The sequence below is a fragment of the Lutra lutra genome, chromosome 5 (assembly GCF_902655055.1).
Source record: "Lutra lutra chromosome 5, mLutLut1.2, whole genome shotgun sequence".
Taxonomy (NCBI): Eukaryota; Metazoa; Chordata; class Mammalia; order Carnivora; family Mustelidae; genus Lutra; species Lutra lutra.
Genome location: NC_062282.1, coordinates 91,571,830 through 91,593,043, shown reverse-complemented (window position 1 = coordinate 91,593,043; position 21,214 = coordinate 91,571,830). Strand labels below are relative to the sequence as shown.

At 37.1% G+C, this 21,214-nt stretch overlaps 2 protein-coding genes across 6 annotated transcripts in view; one reads left to right on the top strand and one right to left on the bottom strand.

The window, feature by feature from the left end:
* NDUFAF2 (NADH:ubiquinone oxidoreductase complex assembly factor 2) overlaps positions 1-3,332 on the bottom strand; it is a 161,902-nt gene extending 158,570 nt beyond the window's left edge. The window contains exon 1 of the mRNA XM_047729475.1: positions 3,124-3,332. Coding sequence (XP_047585431.1) covers positions 3,124-3,250 — 127 coding nt within the window. The 5' untranslated portion in view covers positions 3,251-3,332. The remainder of the gene's footprint in view (positions 1-3,123) is intronic.
* Positions 3,333-3,402: 70 nt separating this feature from the next.
* Positions 3,403-21,214, top strand: part of ERCC8 (ERCC excision repair 8, CSA ubiquitin ligase complex subunit) — a 59,139-nt gene continuing 41,327 nt past the window's right edge. For 4 of the 5 annotated variants that reach the window (XR_007127386.1, XM_047729472.1, XM_047729471.1 and 1 more), the window contains exons 1-3: positions 3,403-3,562; positions 13,327-13,422; positions 19,345-19,446. Coding sequence is in view for 3 of the 5 variants with exons in the window: in XM_047729472.1 (XP_047585428.1) it covers positions 3,486-3,562; positions 13,327-13,422; positions 19,345-19,446 (275 nt within the window). In the remaining 2 variants the exon portion in view is untranslated. The remainder of the gene's footprint in view (positions 3,563-13,326; positions 13,423-19,344; positions 19,447-21,214) is intronic. The other variant, XM_047729473.1, reaches the window with a different exon arrangement.

Sequence of the window (21,214 nt, the reverse complement as noted above, 5' to 3'; positions counted from 1 at the left end):
TTTGCTCTCATTAAATAATATCCTATGTGGAAAGTATAGTAGTTTTTTAATGACTGGCACCACACTAATTAACTGAATTAGAAGAAAAAGTCATTTCCTCTGAAGAGTTCTTAAATACTCTTCAATGGTGATGTTAAATGCTTAACAATTCATTCAATTCAAAGAAACTCAATTCAAAAAACCATCTTTCATACCAAGGAAATAAGAAAGTTAGATGACTCATTTTTTGAAAACTTGCATTACAACAAACAAAGACATTCCCCCCTATAAATAACAGAAAGCTTAGGAAATGTGTGACAGTATTTACAGACTGTAATATGTGTCTGTGCCACAGCTTCAATTATCTAAAAATGGAGTAACACAGATATGTTATATAGCAGCATACAATGATTCTCCTATATCATCAATAAAAGCCTCATTTTTTCACAGCCAAGAGTACATGAATTCCAAATATCAAGCTGATAGAAGTAGAAATTTATAATCACTTTGGAAAACCATTTGGTATCATCATAAGATTAAAGATCAACATATCCTTTGACTCACAAATTATGTTGTTTTAGAATACACATGATTTTGTTAATTTAAATCTTTCTTTAATCATGCTGTACGTATTTCCACTGAAATGATACAAGGAAGTTGATCCAAAATTATTTTTAATGGTCGAAAGATTTGAAGGGATACTTCACCAAAGATCTAGGGATGGCAAATAAGCACATAAATAGATTCTCAACATTCTCAGTCATTAGGAAAATGAAAATCAAAACCACAATGAGACACCACTATGCAATTAATAAGAATGGCTAAAATAACAATAAAACAACACCAAAAACCTGACAATACAAAGGGCTGGTGACAATGTGTAACCAGAATTTTCTTTAACATTGCTGGCAGGAATGCAAAATGATATAGCCAATGTGGAAAAGAGTGGGATAGTTTCTTACAAAGTTATATACATATGCACACAACCCAACAATCTCACTCCTAGGTATTTACCCAAGAGAAGTGGAAAAAGATTCACACAAAATCCTGCATGGGAATGTTTATAGAAGCTTTCTTCATAATCACCAAAATCTAGAAACAACCCAAAGTCCTGGAAAATGGATAAAGTGTGGTAAACCCATAAATGAACTACTACTTAGCCATAAAAAGGAACAACTACTGACACGTGGATCAATCTTAACTGCATTATGCTGCCTGAAATAAGCTTTCTTGGAAAGACTACCTCCTCCATAATTTCATTTATATGATATCCTGGAAAAGGCAAATCATAGGGACCTAAAACAGATCAGTGGTTGCCAATGCCCGGTTATCAGGTAGGGGAATGAATTACTAAGGGCTGGAGGGAACTTGGGGAATGAAGGAACATTCGGTATCCTGATTGTGTGATAGTTAAAGGACTATGCATTTGTAAAAAAAAAAAAAAATCATAAAACCACACACCAAAAAGGATAAGTGTTACTGTATGTAAACTATACTTCAATAAAAAAAGGCAACAGACATTTTGCATATTTTTAATGCTACTGGCAACTTATGGAAAAGAAACATCTTTCCTTCTGGTCCCAGTTTGTGAAGAAACACCATCAACCTGCTAGGTTCTTCGTGGACTTTAAAAAAAAAAAAGAAAAAAAAGACATATTCCCAACCATGACAAAATTTAGAAGCTCATTTAATGGGAAATAAGGCTTAGATATTAAGTTACGGAAAAAGGCTAAGCAGAACAATTTTGAGTGATAAATCACTGAATACACTTTACACGTGCTCTAAGTAAGGAAGGAATAATTCTTTGACTAGAGCTATCAGAAATGAATGGATCACAATATTGGAAAGACTTGAGTGCTTCTCAATAACTGCTATTATTATCATTTCTAACTTCTAAGTGAGGAAACTGAGTCTTGGGAGGACAAATATCTTGGCGATTTCCCTCAGTTACTACGTGTTAGGGCTAAATTTTTTTTTTTTTTTTGGTAACAGGCTGCGTTTAGTGGTTTTTTTATGTACAAGAAAAATGACTTTTTTTGGTCTGGTTTTTCATCTTTTGTCTTTTTGTTTTTGTTTTTTTTATTACTTTTAAAGCTTCTCCCCCCCACCCCCAAAAAGTGCATTTTTATCAATTGATTTCTTCTTTTTTAATCTCCCACACTTTATAAAGACTCCCAGATACAGTCTATGGAATGTCTGCTCTGTGCTGTGTCCCCGGGCGCCGCCCTGCCCCCCATTCACCAGCCCCAGGCCCCCAAAGTCCAAGGCACCTTGTATTTTGGCCTGGGAGGGGCAGGGGGGAACCGGGGTATCCGGACCCCTGGCCGTGGCCTCCAGGTAGGGCTGAAATTTTAACCCAATCCCTTCTGATCCCAAAGCCTGAGATCTGCACTGAGATGACGGAGCCACATGAAAGACGTTATAACGGCTGCCACGTGATGTGATTTCAAGAGACAGGAACGTCCCCTAACTCCCCAAACTCCACTACTTTGCATGAACCCTAGGAAACACCACGATTAGAGCAATGATCTTAAAGTGAGCTCCACGGGGTTTTGGAATGCAAATTCATGGGAAAGGGAAGATAAAACCTTGTGAGGATCTTTTCTCCACAGTGTGCACAGTCCCACTTCTGACAGTTGGACGAAGGGGACGCTTGAGGCCAGCGCCATAGCTACTGAAAAAGGTCAACACCAGGAAAGAGGCAAGCGGAGGCGGCCTGGTCGCCAAGAAGGGTGCAGGAGGAGGAAAAGCAGTTTCCCTGCCCTCCTGAGGCCCTCTGGAAAAAGACCTCCGCGGACTTGTCCCTTTCTGGGTCGCCTAGTGGCCGGGACCAGCGCCGAGGCGGCGTCAGCGGGTGGGCTCTTGATCCCGAGAGGAGAGAGCTGCATGGGCAGCGCGGAGCTCGCGCGGGTAGCGGCCGGTGACACCTCACCGAGCCGCTGCAACCCACGAACCACCCGCACACTGCGGGCCAGGCCGCGGCTTCAAGTGCTCCGCTCAGAGTGAAGGGGAGACAGGGCTAATGAATTTGGGCTCTCCCCCCAGGTGACATCCCAGCCATTGCACGCTGTGTTAGTTTACGAGACACTCTCACGTTTCCCTTATTTACTGACCGCTCAACCGCTCCTCTCGCTGTCATCTCACCTCTCCAGTTCTTGTATTCCGGGACATAGTAGTATTTGTTCCCAAACTGGTCTGTGCCTACTTGCTGCTTCGCTTCCTTTGACAGCGCTCTCCATAAGGCGCGGAACAAATTCTGAGACCAACCCATGCCGTCGGCCGGGATTCAAGCACAAATCGCAGCCGGATCCGCCACGACCGAAACACAAACTCTGGCCAGGAGCGGGCCCCGCCCACCCACTCCGTCCTCACGCCCTTCTAGTAACGGCGTTCACTATTGGTCGGATGGTACCTTGCTTGGCCAATAGGAGACTCCACTGTTACAGCCCGGCCTCCGAGCTCTGTCATGGCGGCGTCCAGTTTTCCGGCTAGTGTGAAGAAACGGAATGTTAGGGTTTTTATTAGCGAGACAGGCGGGTTTGGACGACCCTCTTCGCCTCCAGAGAGCGGAGTCCACACGGAGGTAAAGAAAACCTTATTTTTTTCCTCAAACGGGCCATTTCAAATATTTCTGTTAGTCTTGCCTCCCACTTTCCCGCCTTATTATCACCTTATTATCACCTTACTTTCACCAAACTCGACTTTAATTTCTTCTGCTTACGAAAATAAGATGCCTTCTACATACCTGTAGGCTGGTGGATGCACACACGGCTTCTGGGGAAGATACTTTAGTTTTATTTTACTCCCTTTCCCTCACATTACATTTCCTCCCCACTCCCCAAGGAATAACTACCCTCCTAGGATTCCTTCATTCGTTCAGTCGATATATTTATTGAGCATTTGTTTGCCAAGCATTATGTTAAGGGCAGAGCATTGGCCAGGAATTGAACAAAGTTTACCATGCCTAGAGCAGACAAGGGGACCATTGACAAGAGATGAAGCTGCAGATGTAGTCCGGCGCTAGGTGAGGAAGATCCTTGTGTAGTTGGTAAACAGGTATGGAGATGAGAAGAAGGTGACAGTGGATTTTGTCATCTATTTGGAGAATGGATTGAAGTTGAGAGCCAGAATGAGAGTCGAGTTAGGTAACTGTTCCAGTTGTCCAGAAGACAGCAGATGGAAGCCTGGGAAATGGTGGTTGGGGTGAAAAGGGTAAAGATATTCAAAATATATATATATATATATTTATTTAAGAAATAGAATCAACCAGCCGTGTAAATTGGTTGATTCTAGTAAATGATGGAAAGAGAGAGTTAACAGTGATTCCCAGGTATGTGCTTTTTATGTAGCATTTTATTTGAATGTAACTTGCCCATATTGACTTTTCCATATTACTTTTTAAAAATTTTTAAAGGTTTTATCTACCCATTTGAGAGAGAAAGAGCAGGAGCATGGGGGAGGGCCAGGTGGAGAGGGACAAACAGACTCCCCAGTGAGTGGGGAGCCCAGGACCCTGAAATTATGACCAGAACTGACATCAGATTCGTAACTGACTTGAGCCACCTAGGCACCCCTTCCCATATTGCTTTCAGAGAACCTGTGAAGAGGAGGACAAAGTTGAGTGTACATATTTAATGCTCAGAAGAAATTGAGATATCTTTAATGTGAGATGGTACATGAAGTGAGGTGGAGATGAGATCATCCAGGCATTACTTGTAGAGTAAGAAAAGCAGTTCAGTGACCAAAAATCTGAGAAACATCAACATTTAAAGTTAGGGAGAAGAAGAGACTAAAAATGAACCATGGCAGCAAAACCAGGGCAACGAAATATCTCATAAACTAAAAGAAGAGGAAACCCTTATATGTGTCGTTTGCTGGCCCTAGCCCTGTTCTTGCTCTTCGTGGTTCTCCATCCCATCACTCTGCTTATCTGTTCAATTTATTACTACTGAAATTGTATTATATGCATATTTTCTTATTAGTATATTGTCTTCTTGACCTCTGAGAAAAGAGACATGAGAAAGGAGACGTAGAAGAGTTTCTGTTGAGTGAATAGCATGCATTCAAGAAATAGGAATAAAGGGAACTAAAAGTGTGCGTTATATTTAAGCAACAGTGCAGAAACTAATGGCCTTGGGAAGAGCATTTTCAGGAGAATCATGGGAATAAATTAAGATTTCAGTGAGTTGAAGAATGCCAGGAAAAGAAGTAGGAACTGCCAACACTGATGGCTTTTTAAAGAAACTTCAGGAGAGAAAAGCAGAATACCGTTGCTTATTGAAAAACTGATGGATATGATTTTTTCCAATATCCCAAAAGAAGACTTACCTGCTGCATTAGTTATCAGTGGGTGGGTAACAAAGTACCCCATGCATAAGTTATCAGTGAAAGGGTAACAAAGTACCCTCCAAAACTTAGCTTAAAACAACAAAACGTTTATTAACTCACAGGTGTTGGGGTCAGGAATCGGTGTGTGTCTTAGCTAGGTCTTCTGGCTCAGAATCTCTCAGAAGGCTGCAATGAAGATATTGACTGGGATTATAGTCATTTCAAGACTGGACTCTGGGAGGATCCACTTTCAAACTCACTCAGGACAGGATTTAATTCTTCCCTGACTTTGGTCCAGAGGTCTCCCTCAGTTCCCGTTATTTTTCACATAGACCTCGCAAATCTCAACATGATAGCTGGCTTTCATCAAAGCAAGAAAGTAAGAGAGCAGGAAAGGGCAAGCAAGATGTGAGCCAGATTCCTTATAATCTGATCTCAGAAATGGTATCTCATCAGTTTTGTTGTATTCTGTTCAGGAGAAGTGAGTCATTGGGTCTAGCCCACACTCAAGGACACGAGGAAAGGAAATTACCTGCCGGTGTGACTACCAGGAGGTGGAGACAGTGGAAGTCACCTCTAGGTTTCCTACCACAGCTGAAAACAGACAAAAATAATAAATTATTTTAATGCATTGTAATAATCTTTTACCTGTTTTTGGCAAGCAATTTACATGATATTTTGTGTTCTAAAGTGTTGTATCAGACTTACATTTAGTATTATGCTTTTAGAATGGACAAATGTTTCAGATATTACATGTAATTTCAACTAAATAAGTAAACAATCTTTTAACCACATTTTGATCAATTTTAAACATGTTTGGGCTGTATCTACAGTTAGCCCTCTGTCTCTACCTCCTTTCAGTGCAGAGTTGACAGTAATTCCTATTCAGCTCAGTGATCCACTCTAATAAAAGCATACAGACATATCCAGAGTTTTTAGTGATTTCGGAAATTCAAAATTTATGTTTATCAAAACTGATCAATCTCCTCTGATAATCTGGCTTGTTTCCACCAAGTAGTTCTGCAGTTCTTCCATTAGGATCAGCAAATTAAACATTGGAAAGTGAATGAACTTGACTGTAAGACCTTTAGTTTTATTGAAAATAGCTGTACTTTTTTGAAAAGGAGCAACATTAGTTTTCCCCAGTAAGTTCAGAAGTCTTATCATATCAGTAATAATTTAATTCATGTGAGCTACTGAGGGTCTAAAACATTGGGTTTCTCCAGATTCTTTTAATCCCAAGTAGACTGCTGTCTGACAATGCAGCTAAGTATCACTCTGTTAAAATTCCATGACCTAAACATCTTCATTAGAAGAAGTACAGTTTTGGAATAGTGAATATCTCCTTAGAAGGTCACCAGATTAATCCGTCTGTGAATGGATTTCACTTCCCGTGTAAAACATGCTGCTTCCCCCAGCATACTTCACACTTGTGGCTAAAAACCTATAATCTAGCAATCCCATGAGCATCCCTCCCACCAGTTTCTTTATATGTTTATCAAAAATCTGTATTTGTCCCTAATTCTGATAATGCCAGTTTTATTATTCTGATTATGCCATTTTAATAAGAACTAATGAAATACAAAGTCAAAAAGAATTGTTATTCTTAAGCTAAATGGACCACTTTTTAAATGATCCAAACAAATTGCTTAAAATTAAGTGCTTTTAATGAGGTATCATTGAGAAAATCATATTATGAAAGACTGGAGGAAATTAATAAGAACAGTTTGTTTCAACTTTGCCATAATATTGGAATCACCTATGGTGATTTGGAAAAAATACTTTGGAAAAAGTATTCATGCCAAGATTGCAACCCCAGAAATTCTGATTTAATCGAATTAAATTTAATTAATTAATTAATTCTGGAATTTCTTTAAAGCTTCATAGGTGATAATAGTGTATGGCCAGGATTGACAACCATTGCTTGAGAAAGATTCCACATTCAATTGCATGTCTTGAGATTCCATAGTCATTTGTTTGGCATATGCCTTAAATGTTTACTGAATTAAAATGATAAGTTAATAATAAAACATTTTTAAATTTTTATTTATTTATTTATTGAGAGAGTACACACACACTTGCACACTTGCAAGCAGGGGAGGGGCAGAGAGAGAGGGAGAGAATCTTAAGCAGGGTCTATGCTCAGTGCAGAGCTTGACACAGAGCCCAGTCTCATGACCCTGAGTCAAAATAAAGAGTAGGACACTCAACTGATTAAGTCACCCAGATCCCCAAAGAAAACATATTTTTGAAAATCATAGAGTACATATAGTTGTGGGTATGGTTTGTAAAAGAAGATGATGTGGCATTCCATTCAGCATATTTAACTCTACTTCAAACAACTGGCATATAAATATTCTGATAGTCCTTGTTTTGCATAATCAGTGGATGGGGAACAATTACCATTGTTCTGTGATATTTAAAATTTCTTTGTCAAACAGTAAACTTTTTTGGTTAACATTGTTTATTAACATATTATTTGTTTCAGGGATACAGATCTTTGATTCATCGTCTTACACAATTCACAGCATTTACCATAGCACATATCCTCCCCAGTGTCCATCACCCAGTCCATCCCTCCCACTCCCCTCCCTTCCAGCAACCCTAGTTTGTTTCCTGAGATTAAGAGTCTCTTATGGTTTGTCTCCCTCTCTAGTTTCATCTTCTTTCATTTTTCCCTCCCTTCCCCTATGATCCTCTGTCTTGTTTCTCTAATTCTTCATATCAATGAGATCATATGATAATTGTCTTTCTCTGATTGACTCATTTTGCTTAGCATAATACCCTCTAGTTCTATCCACGTCATTGCATATGGCAAGATTTTGGGTTTTTTGATGGCTGCATAGTACTCCGTTGTGTATATATACAACATCTTCTTTATCCATTCATCTGTTGATGGACATCTAGGCTCTTCCCATAGTTTGGCTATTGTGGACATTGCTGCTATAAACATTGGGGTGCATGTGCCCCTTCAAAGCAGTAAACTTGTACTGTCATAAAAATAGGCAAGAAATGAAAAAATAGTAAAGCTAATATTAGTACACTGTAATAGAAGACATTAGAAACAGTGAAAACTCAGTTATTTCTTTGTTTAAAGAAAAATCCATCTGAAATCAAGAGTAGTTTGAGTGGCACTGATCTTCTCATTGTATAACTTCTAATGCAAGTTGAGTATATTTCTATATTTTGGCTAATTATCATTCTTCTTTCTGAATCAGATTCCAACATTTTGTCCTTTGCATTTCAACGTTGTGAAATATCTCTGAGAGTTTTTAATGTAAACGTTTTTGCCAGTGTCATTTCCTTTCAGACCTCTTCAGCCTTCTCATCACAACCACTATTCCTCATTTATTTGGATAAGTTCACTCACCTGCATTGATTTCCTCAGTCTTTCTCTGGAGAGTCTCAAATGGCCACACTGTCAACATTTCCACAGTCAGCTCTTTCTTCTGTAACTACATTTACATTCCATTTGAGTTTTATTTCCAGTATTATCACTTAGCTTATTTTTGATTTTTTTTTTTTTTTTTTTTTTTACTTAGCTTATTTTTGGTGCACCTCCATTTTGTTGGTCAATTCCCTCTTTTCATTATCCATTTTTCTAAAATTTCATACAAGTTTATCTCGGAAGCACAGAACTTTGCAGTCTCTGTATAAATTGAATAACAAATCCACAGTAACCAGTCACCTGCAGACTTTGAAAGAAGTCATGTAAATTGCTCACGAATTATGATGTCCATGTTATTTTTGTAGTGATTTGTGGACTGAAAAGCTGGGAGCCAACTTTGTGCTTTGTGCTATTAGTCACAGTTAATACACCGTGGCAACTGAATTTTGAAACATATTGTTTGGAGGTCTGGTTATTTCAATCATGGTAACTTCCATTCCGTGCTTCATTTGCAAACTGTGCAAAGTGAGGACTGCTTATATATTTAAATGGAGATAAAAGTGTTGAAGGTAGTGTTTCTTTTTAAAGATTCCCCTCATTAAGTGATGTCTTTGCTTAACTAAACAACCACACAGTCCTTTTTTATTTAAGGAAGATGTCTACTCTAATTTACCCCAATTTCTTCATTGTCAGTGATTAAGGGCAAAAGCAAAACACTGATGTGCAAAATTGTAAACTTACCCACCTTTTTTTTTTTAAACAACTTTCTTGAGGTATAATTGACAGACAGTAAACTGCACATTAAATTAGAGTAAACGATTGGATGGGTTTTGACATACATACATGCTTTTGAAGCCATCACCACCAAAATAACTAATATCCATAAGCCAAAAATTGCATCCTAACTTTTTGTAATGCTTCTTTTTATTTCTTTCCCTGCTTCATGCTGTTATATTCCAGGAAACCACTCCTTTGCTTACTGTCAGCATATTCCAGAATTTTGTATAAATTATGCTTTGTCTGGTCTTTTCATTCAGCATAATTATTTTGAAATTTCTCCTTTTGATTCTTTTTTACTGTTGAGAAATACTGTATTCTGTGGATATATCACAGTTTCTTTATCCATTCACTTGTTGATGGCATTTAAATGTTTCCAGTTTTGGGCAATTACATATAAAGTTGCTGTGAATGTTCATGTACGAGTCTTTGTGTGGAAATGTACTTTTATTTCTCTTGGCTGCATGCCTAACAGGGGAATGACTAGAGCCTGTGTTTCACTTTTTAGAAACATAGTTTTCTAGAAGCTTAACATTCCCACCAGTGAGGGATGAGAGTGCTGGTTACTCCACATTTTTCCCCCTTTCCTGCTTTTTTGGGAATTATTTGAACATTATTTAATATTCCATTTTATCTCTTGTGACATCTCGTTATATAATTGTTTTTGGTGATTGCCCTAGGAATTATAAAATACCCATTTAACTTCTCATTCTCTGCTTAGAATCAATATTTTACTGCTTCATTTGGCATATAGAAACTTCATCACTCTTTATTCTCCATCATAAATGTTGTCTCACATATTGCATTTACATACATTGTAAACCCCATCAGATAATGTTAATACCTTTTTTTCAGCTATCAAGCATACTTTGTCAGTTTTATTTGCCTAGGTATTTATCTTTTCTGTTGCTCTCTCCTCAATCCTGATAACCCCACGTTTTCAAATATCATTTCCCTTCTGTCTGAAGCACTTTATCTGTTCTTTTAGAGCATGAACCAGAATTTCTGGCATGTGCATGCATGTATTTAACATGTACCAAAATTCCAGACACCCAGAAGGACAGCAGGTATTCATCACAGAGCACCTTGTTGGCTCCACATAGTTGAGGCTCAATGAACCATTCTTATCCAGGAATGATAGAACCCTCCTGAAATCACAGAAGGAGACAAAGGCCAATCTTGCAAGTTTCTAAGGATAGCAGTCTCTGGTATGCTGTATTAACTCTTTTTTTGCACACCTTGCCTCCTTCCACACACACCCTGCCCTTGTTTACCTACCATATTACCCTCTTACTTTTCTTCATTTAACCCCTTTTATTTCCCTTAAAATTCAGTCCTAAAGTCTTTAGGTTGGGCAGAAGTAGGCTTCCATACACCGGCTGGGATTAGAGTGAGCAGGCTGAGGAGGTAGTTTGTGGGGACTGACAAGCTCAGGTGATAGGCGTGTTAGGGGAGGCAGAAATCAAAGCCCATGCCTGGTAAGCAGTTTTCTTGTTGGGGACAGGGATGGTATTGGTGAAGGGAGATTGGTTACATTCATTTGTATTGTTCAGATAAATAAGCATATTAATGATAGTGAGAGCTACATTTCTCACTGTTCAGAGAAAGGAACTCAAGGAAGGGGTAATTACCTTTGTTCATGTTTGTATGGTTTTTTACTGGTTTCAAGAAGCACAGATTACTGTTATTTGAAAAATCATCAAGTATGAGTGCCTGGGTGTCTCAGTCAGTTAAGCATATGAGTCTTGATTTTGGCTCAGGTCAGGATCTCAGGGTTGTGAGATCCAGACTTGTGTTGGTGCTTAAGATTCTCTCCTTCTCCCTCTCCTCTCCCCCACCCCACCTCACCCATGCTCACTCGCTCTCAAAAAAAAAAAAAAAAAAAAGGTAAAATTGAAAAATAGAAAAATATTTTAAGAAGAAATGGGAATTTCCCTGAAAAATATGAAAAATTTATTTTCTGGTGAAATACTGAAGCTCAGAGATGGCAGAACAGCATAATGGTCTGGAGAGAAAGTGTCAAAGAGTTCAGATCCCAGTTCAGCCAGTTATTAGATGTTTGGTGTTAGACAGATTACTTATGTCTTAGATTTATAATCAGAAAGAACAGTTACTAATATAAACTACCACCTAGGAAATCTATCAGTTCAGATTAACATTTATTATACTTATTTTACTACTAATCACAGTGTCGACTAATGGTGGGCTCTTAATATTAGCTGTTACTGTTACTGATCAAAGTCAGAAAAGTAGTAAGTGTTAGACCAGATATTTGAACCTAAGGCTAAACTGTTTGTGAAGACAAAGGCCTGTGTATATCTTTAAATCAAACATTTAATACACAAAAATGATTACTATAATGTTTATAATATTTATATACTGCTACTGTAAGGACATAAAAGTATCAATTTGTACCTTTTCTAGCGCTGTGCATTTTTATTTTTTTAAAAATTGACGCATAGGCTAAAATTTTTCATATAGATAGCATCATGTTGGTCAGTAATGAATTCAGAAATCATTCTAGTTAAATTAACGTAAATGTTCCTTAACATCCAACAGACTAAGACATTCTAATAAGACTTTCACTGGGCACTTACTAGTCATTGTAATGAGCACTTTTCATGTATTAACTCATTTAATCTTAATATCCTCTTCAGAATAATGATGGCTTACAGTTATGTAATATAAGAAATTTCATTCAACTTAATTTGTAAGAGTACTTGTTAATCATCTTTTTATAGATATTTAATTGGCTTTTTAAAAGTGTGCTTAATTGTTGCTTGAACATACTGTATTTTACCTAAGGCCTAGAAACACTTAAGGGAATTTTTAAAAAAATACTGTAATTTGAGGTGCCTGGATGGCTCAGTGGGTTAAAGCCTCTGCCTTCAGCTCAGGTCATGATCTCAGAGTCCTGGGATTGAGCCCCACATCAGGCTCTCGGTCCGCGGGGAGCCTGCTTCCTCCTCTCTCTCTCTCTCTCTCTGCCTGCCTCTCTGCCTACTTGTGATCTCTGTCTGTCAAATAAATAAAAATCTTAAAAAAAAAAAAAATACTGTAATTTAAGCTTTTTTCCACTAGGTGTCCTCAGTTAAGTTTAAGAGAGCAGGATTTAACTTTTCGTGAAAGTTTATTTCAGTTTCTAAATATGTTAATAAAAACGTAATGAAGTACCTGGAGAAATTCTTTACATGTAATTGCAATTCTTTACATGTAATTGTACAAATACCTGTTGGTATTTTTTTAAACTCATGTAAGGTCTTTAAAAATCTATAAATACCTTTTTTTTTTAAGATTTTATTTATTTTATTATTATTTACTGGACACAGAGAGAGCACAAGTGGGCAGAGCAGCAGGCAGAGAGAGAGGGGGAAGCAGACTCCCCACTGAGCAGAAAGCCTGATGCGGGGCTCATTCCCAAGACCTTGAGATCATGACCTGAGCCAAAGGCAGAGGCTTAACCCACTGAGCCACCCAGGTGCCCCTCCATTTTTTTTTTAAGATTATTTATTGATTTGTCGGAGAGAGGGAGAGTGTGAGCACAAGCAGGGGGAGCGGCAGGCCAAGGGAGAAGCAGGCTCCCTGCTGAGCAAGGAGCCCGATGTGGGTCTCCCTCTCAGGACTCTGGCATCATGATCTGAGCTGAAGGCAGCAGCTTAACCAACTGAGCCACCCAGGCATCCCGTAAATCTATAAATACCTTTGAATGTGTGGTAGAAGATTTAAGCATTACTTGCAATTTTTGTACTGCATGTAATTTTGGTGAAATAAGGATGTTTTTATGCTTAAATTACTTTATTATTGTTTAGTTTTATCTTTCCTTTCACCCTTTTCCATTTTTTTATTTTTTGAAGGGTTTTGGGACTGGAGTTAAACAAAGACAGAGATGTTGAAAGAATCCATGGCAGTGGAGTTAACACCCTTGACATTGAACCTGTTGAAGCAAGATAGTAAGTTTATAAATTTAACGGCCTTTTTTTTGTTGTTCAAAGTGAGATGTAGTAAAATCTTGCTTTCAAATTACTTTCGTAAACGTTCACAAAAAGTAGTAAAATTTCTAAATTGTGGCATTATAAATCTGACATTACTAATTTAATAAAAAAGATCACACCCTTAAAATGTTGCCAGGTAAACATTTCCAAACTACTTTATATAAATATATTCATTGTAACTGACATGGAACTTCCTTTGATACAGAGGGCTTTTAAGTGCTGGGGTATGTGCTTTAGGTACCAATTTAAAATAGAGTTGCTGTTCTGAAGGAGTTTAATGGGAAAAGAAATAGAATATAAAAAGTGAAACTATATGTTGGAGAATTAAGCTTGTAGAAATCCAGACCTTTATTTGAGCTCCTCCTGGGCTTTTCACTTAGCAGCTAAGTGACCTTCAGCAGTTGACCTAACCTTTTTAATCCTCAGTTGCCTTAGCTATACAGTGCTAACAATAATAGTTACCTGATAAGTTTGTAGTAATTTAATTGAGATTTTATGTGTAACATGATTAGCATAGGACCTGGCATATCATAAATGGTTGCCTCCACTCCTATTAATCAAAAGCATTATCACCTATACTTTAACTCCTTTGAGTCCATTGTCCATACAATAGCCAGAGTGCTTTGAAAAATGCAAATATAACATGTCATCCCCCCCACTTAAAACATCTTGATCCCATATTACTCTTAAAAGAAATTTCTAAAAGCTTCATGTGGTCTATAGTTAGAACAAGTATAACAGTTACAGAAGTGTTGTATCATGTTGTGTTTGGCGTTGCCCCAGAGTTTTTACATTATACTGAAGTGTTACTATTATTTACATTAAAATGAACCAGACAGGTTTGACAGAATTCTCTTTTTAATTTTCAGCCACTGTCATAGTCCCAGCTAGTAGTATATGGGAAACCTGAACAGTGAACACATTCTCACTTTAGCACATGGTTAAATCCAAGATGATCAGCAGTAATTCTTTTCTTTGTTCTGAACTTTTCCAGATGCAACATAGCACCTCGCATTCAAGGTCAGCTGTGGGCCATTTGCTTATAAAATAATGACACTAACAGAAAGGGATAGCTGATTTCTTTTGATCATGGGTGCTGGTGGAAAAGGTATTCAGTGGTGCTTTTCCAGCCATCCATTTGGAATAGAGATCATTTGTCTAACCTGTGAAGTACATGAAGCCAGTAGGCTACCAATTGTCCAAGTTAATGAGAAATATGAGAAATTACAAATTATATGTGCATAAAAAATGTGTGAGAAATACAGGCTGAGGAGTCTTTTTGCGGAACATATTGAGAAAAGTCAAGATTCTTACTACGGTGCTTTTCATCTTTGCGTGGTGAAATCTATAACTATTTCATTTGTTTGCCAAGACTTGTATTTTGCATTAAATCCTTTTGGCAGGGGCGCCTGGGTGGCTCATTGGGTTAAGCCTCTGCCTTCGGCTCAGGTCATGATCCCAGGGTCCTGGGATCAAGCCCTGCATCGGGCTCTCTGCTCAGCAGGGAGCCTGCCTCCCTCTCTCCCTCTGCTTGCCTCTCTGCCTATTTGTGATCTCTGTCAAATAAATAAATAAAATCTTTAAAAAAAATAATAAATCCTTTTGGCAGCAAAGAGAATAATAAAAAGCAAAATACATGTTTAATGTAAATATTGATGTAAATATCAATAATGTAAATATTGATAATGTGATATTGATATTTTTCTTAAGAAAGTCAGTGCACATATAATTTGCTCAAAATACTTTTTAATATTTACTGACCATCATGAGAGTTTCAGTGATATCACTGAAACCAGAACAGAAACCAGAATATGCACATCTGGTAAAGAGGCATTTATTTCCAAAGTTAGGATTTATTTTAAGAAGTCTCCCTGAAAGCAATGTTTTCACAAGTGCAATTGCATAAAGTACATTTGCGTATCATTCTGTGAAGCTTGAATTTTCTTTGATATCTTCTCAATTCTTCTAAGCTATTGTTGTTCATCTTTAATAACAGGTTTTCTTGTCCATGTAAAAACATGAAATTATATCTCTTACTATGATTACTCCATAAGCAGAATAATAACCTCACAGTTAAATAATGTCATTGTTCGGGGCGCCTGGGTGGCTCAGTGGGTTAAGCCGCTGCCTTCGGCTCAGGTCATGATCTCAGGGTCCTGGGATCGAGTCCCGCATTGGGCTCTCTGCTCAGCAGGGAGCCTGCTTCCCTCTCTCTCTCTCTCTCTCTGCCTGCCTTTCTGTCTACTTGTGATCTCTCTCTGTCAAATAAATAAATAAAATCTTAAAAAAAAAATAATGTCATTGTTCACAGACCCTTCAAATTCAGAATCATTTAATTCCAATAGTGGTTCAGTTGTTCCATCCAATTAATAGAATCCAAGGAAAGCTTTTGGAAACCATTCTAGCAAAGATGAAACATCTTTCATTATTATAAATACAAATTAAATTCAGTTAAAATGCCCACCTTTGAATATAATATTTTGTTTTTGCATTAAGAATACATGCAATGCCATGGTGTAAAAAAAAAAAAAAAGTATTTCACGAAATTCAAATAGGAAGCAAAAGTATTTTCAGAACTCGTTTTGATATACAGGTAACTCATAGTTGTGCCCAAACAAGCTGCAAGATTTTATCAATGAAAATAAAAATTGTAGTTGTTAAAATTTATAAATATTTTCCTATATAAATACTTAGTTAACTACAAAAGTTTTGTGGTGAACACTTTAGCATGGCATTACTTGCTGTCTTTTTTTACTACCCATCATCAATCAGATTTTTAGAACTGTTTTAGTGAAGAACTTTGAAGAATTACTTTTAAATAAACCTATTGTCCTACAAATTGGTATTGAATTTTTCTTAAAACATGTCTATAAATTATTGCTGCTTGGACATACTTTTGGTTCATGAACCCTTTGTAACCGGTTAACAACAAGATAAAGAGCTTGTACCAGAATGTAAGTTTAGTACATCGCTAAGCACACAGTTTATTTTTAACAGCATGTCTTTCTCAGTGAAGAATGAATTGTGTTCATTTGTGGCACAAGCTCCTTATCTTGCACTTTTAGTAACAAAGAAACTAAAGAGGACAATAGAAAACATTAATGTGTAACACTTAGAACAAGTATAAGTGATCAAATATCTCCACAAACCACAAAATATTGGATGACTGGGAACAAATCACTGAGAATTAGAAGATCTGGTGGTATCAGCGTCTATCTCAGAAGAGACAGTGAAAACCAGTGGAATATCTAGTAGACCTGATAACTCCAAAATAACCAACGTTACTTGAAAGTTCAGCAAGCTGTTTTGACTACAATGGATAACACTGGGAAAGGATGACATACTCCCAATTATTAAGGGGTTCACAGTAAGACTGGAAGGGGCTGGAGTTTTCTGGGCCCTATGATCTCTCCAGCTAATCAACTTAAGATCTGCTAAAGGGAAAAACCCTATAATGAGGAGAAACTGCTTGGAATAGAATCCAAATTGAGCAGTATAGGGACAGTAGAAACAGAGGGAAAAGATGGCCCAGGAAAAAAAATTGAGGAGGTAAACAGAACAAAGAAACCTCTGAAAGTGAGGTGCAATGTACTGAACATTTTATTTAAAAAAAAAAAGATATTCTAGAGATACAAAATTTAAATATTATTCTAAACCAAGACTCCTTTCTATAAAAGTTTTTAAAAATTAATTTCAGGGGCACCTGGGTGGCTCAGCAGGTTAAGGCCTCTGCCTTCAGCTCAGGTCATGATCCCAGGATCCTGGGATCGAGCCCCACATCGGGCTCTCTGCTCAGCGGGGAGCCTGCTTCCCCCTCTCTCTCTGCCTGTCTCTCTGCCTACTTGTGATCTCTGTCTGTCAAATAAATAAATAAAATCTTAAAAAAAATTAATTTCATGTAAATATGAGCAAAACAATAGGATTTAAATCAAAATCCTTTCAAAATTATTATAAGAACAAAGAGACAAAGTAATACCCCTTTAGACAGTGTAGCTGTGCCAGAAAGATATATCTATGAAATAGTTGAGAACTCTAACCTAGTATTTTAAAACTAGCTAAGTGTCATTTTAAAAAGATAAAAGATCTGAAAGAAAAAAGTTGAAATTAAGAAAACTCAGAAGTGAGGGGCACCTGGGTGGCTCAGTGGGTTAAGCCTCTGCCTTCGGCTCAGGTCATGATCTCAGGGTCCTGGGATCGAGCCCCGCATTGGGCTCTCTGCTCAGCAGGGATCCTGCTTCCCCCTCTGTCTCTGTCTGCCTCTCTGCCTACTTGTGATCTCTGTCTGTCAAATAAATAAATAAAATCTTTAAAAAAAGAAAACTCAGAAATGAGATGAACAACTCAAGAAAAAGTAATAAATGGCAAATGTTTCAGAAATGAAGACTAAAGCATAAAGAACACAAGCAAATGAATACAAGAGGTAATAGCTTAGAAACAGATGGTAGAAAGGTGGATATTTTTAAAAATCAAGGAGAAATGGAGAAAGATAAAGAATTCAAGAAATGGGGACACATGTGGGAGATAGAGAAAGAAGACCCAGCATACATTTAATTGGAATTCCCAGAGAAGAAACCCAAAGGAAGAGAACAGAGTCAATATTAAAGGTATACTCCAAGAAAAGTTTCCTAAAATAAATAAGATTTAAAACTACATATAAGGGAAAGAAAATCCTATTTTAACTAAACTAATTTGGGGCTTTATTCCCAAAGAAATTAAGCTTATTATCTCATATGTTCAGGGAAATAAAACATGAGTCAAGGGTTGTATATCCAGCCAGATTGATTTTCAAGTACAAAAGAACAGACAAATTGTCAATAACATATAAGAATTCAGGGACGGTTGCTCTCATTAGCCCTTTCTTAGCAATTTACCAAAGAGTAAAATCAGAGAACCAAATGAGACAGAAACATGAGCTTTGGTTATGAGCAATAAGATTAACAAATAGCAATTCTTCATTTAGATATATAAACCCATAGATCTGTCTTTTCTGCTAGATTGAAAGACATAAACAATGCCTGTCTTACAGACAATTATATTAGCAGAGTGCCTAACATTTCAGGTGGTCAAAGTTGAATAAAGTGAGTAAATGTGTTTTTAATATTAAATATTAAATATTTTAATATTAAGTATAACATTTATTTATCCTTTATTTTTTGTGAGGCAGTATAAAACTCAGATAAAACTTTTATCTTTACATCATCTTGATGACTTAGATGAAAATGCACCCCTTTTCACAAGTGTTTAAAGGCTTAGACAAGTGAAGTAACTTGCCCAGAGTCAGATAACTAGTATCAGTAATAGCTGGTCTGATGCCATTTTCATTTATCACAATTTTTTTAAGGATTTTTAAAATTTATTTGACAGGCAGAGATCATAAGTAGGCAGAGAGGCAGGCAGAGAGAGAGGAAGGGAAACAGGCTCCCTGCTGAGCAGAGAGCCCAATGCAGGGCTCGATCCCAGGACCCCGGGACCATGACCCGAGTGGAAGGCAGAGGCTTCAACCCACTGAGCCACCCAGGCGCCCCATCACAATTTTAATTAAGATATTAAGAATCAGAGAAAAAAAAGTATTAAGAATGACTTCATAATATTTTACTTTCTTAATTAAGATAGATCTTTTGCTATCTTGTTTTTACTGTCCTTTTTGGAATTATAAAGGTGAACTTTAAATGGTCACAGGTTGAATCTTTCTATATTAATTCTACAAATACTAGATTGAGGAATTTTACTTTATTAAAAATTCTGTATTAATGAAGATTTACTCTATATTGTATTTGTGGATGTAATACATTGGGGTGTTTATGGATCAGTAATTTTCAGAAATATATAATAAATGAAGTACATAAAATGATAAATTAATGTGAACTTTTTTATTATTAGCATGTTATCAGGTGGTTCAGATGGTGTGATTGTACTTTATGATCTTGAGAACTCCAGCAGACAACCTTATTACACATGTAAAGCAGTGTGTTCCGTTGGCAGGTGTGTATTAAAAATGTAATTCATGAACTTTTTGCTTTAAATGCAAAACATGAAGGGGCGCCTGGGGGGCTCAGTTATTAAGTGTCTGCCTTTGGCTCAGGTCATGATCCCAGAGTCTTGGGGTCGAGCCACACATTGGGCTCCCGGCTCAGTGGGGAGTCTTCTTCTCCCTCTTACACTCTCCTTGCTTGTGTTCCCTATCTTGCTGTCTCTCTCTGTCAAATAAATAAAATCTTAAAATAAATGCAAAACATGGGATGCCTGGGTGGCTCAGTTGGTTAAGCGGCTGCCTTCGGCTCAGGTCATGATCCCAGCGTCCTGGGATCGAGTCCCACATCGGGCTCCTTGCTCAGCGGGGAGCCTGCTTCTCCCTCTGCCTCTGCCTACCACTCTGTCTGCCTGTGCTCATGCTCTCTCTCTCTCTAACAAATAAATAAATAAAATCTTTTAAAAAAAATAAATAAAAATAAATGCAAAACATGAAAATAGCAGTCATATGATTGTTTCAGGCAGATTATTCAAATGTCACATTTCACATGGATATCCCTTGATGTTTTCTTGAGACTAAAAACCTTTGATCATGTCCTTTTTTTGTACACCTAGTTAGCATGCCGCAGTAACTAATCATAGTTTTTAGTACCACTTAGCATAAGATTTATTTCTGAGTCTTCCGGCTAATTATAAACAAAAATTTTATTTTTCAACTGATATTAAATAGAACAAAAAGATTAATGACTAGAAGCAGTAAATATACTGGCAGTCCCTCACCAAACACATACATATACACACCTACACACAACCATCTTATCTCTCTACCTACTCAAAGCTGCCTAACTTAACATACCTCTCTTTGTCCTAAGTCTCTGGAACTATTCTTTACTGGCTTTCCAGTCTTGTGAGAATTATTTTTCAGCATCTGCAAAGATGTTTTGTGACTTATAATTTGTTCATAATGGTTACTTAATTCTTCCTTGTCACCTGTATCCAATCCAATATTTAGCACAGCTTTGAGGTAACGGGGAGAAAGGGTGTTGAGAAGATGCTTTCAAGAGGAAAAACTTCATGAACATTAATATCAACAATCACTCTGTATTAAAACTGTTCCCACAGCACTAGAATAGGTACATAAGTCCATGGAGTATTTGGGAGGAGATTTGCAATTGTTTCTTGGCTCTGATGCTTCTGATGCTTGGAAATAAAGATTTGGGACACTATTTCTCTGAACCTCAGATTATTTTGTTTTAGAGATAAATTATACTTGTAAGGTTTTTTGTGAGTCTTAAATGAAATACTGTCTTTCAAAAAGCATGTTAAAAATTGTAACCACACCGTGAAACAATATAATTATAGGGACACTTGGTACACAACAAGAGAGCACCTTAAGTAATCTGAAACTTGGTTTCTAAGAGGCTTATACCATTTTATACTCTCACTGCACTCGTACCAAAAAATCCCCCTGAATTTAAAGTGTAAGATAGTCATATTAATTCATTTAATTATTACTTTCTTTTATCTTAAATAACATTTTAACATTGTTTAATTTGTTATATATCAAAATAGTTATTTTCATATATACCTTATGCTATCTAATGTTATTCCTGAGGAACTGTGATCTACTTTTCTGGTAGTTAAAGTCAAGTAAATGTTTAGTGTGTCAATCTTTTGTTTTACCATGACATTGTTCTTGGATTCACTTTATGTCTGTAAAAGCATAACTTTAAATGTAAATGGGCATACAGTGAACATGTTTGCAAAATGAGTTAAAGTA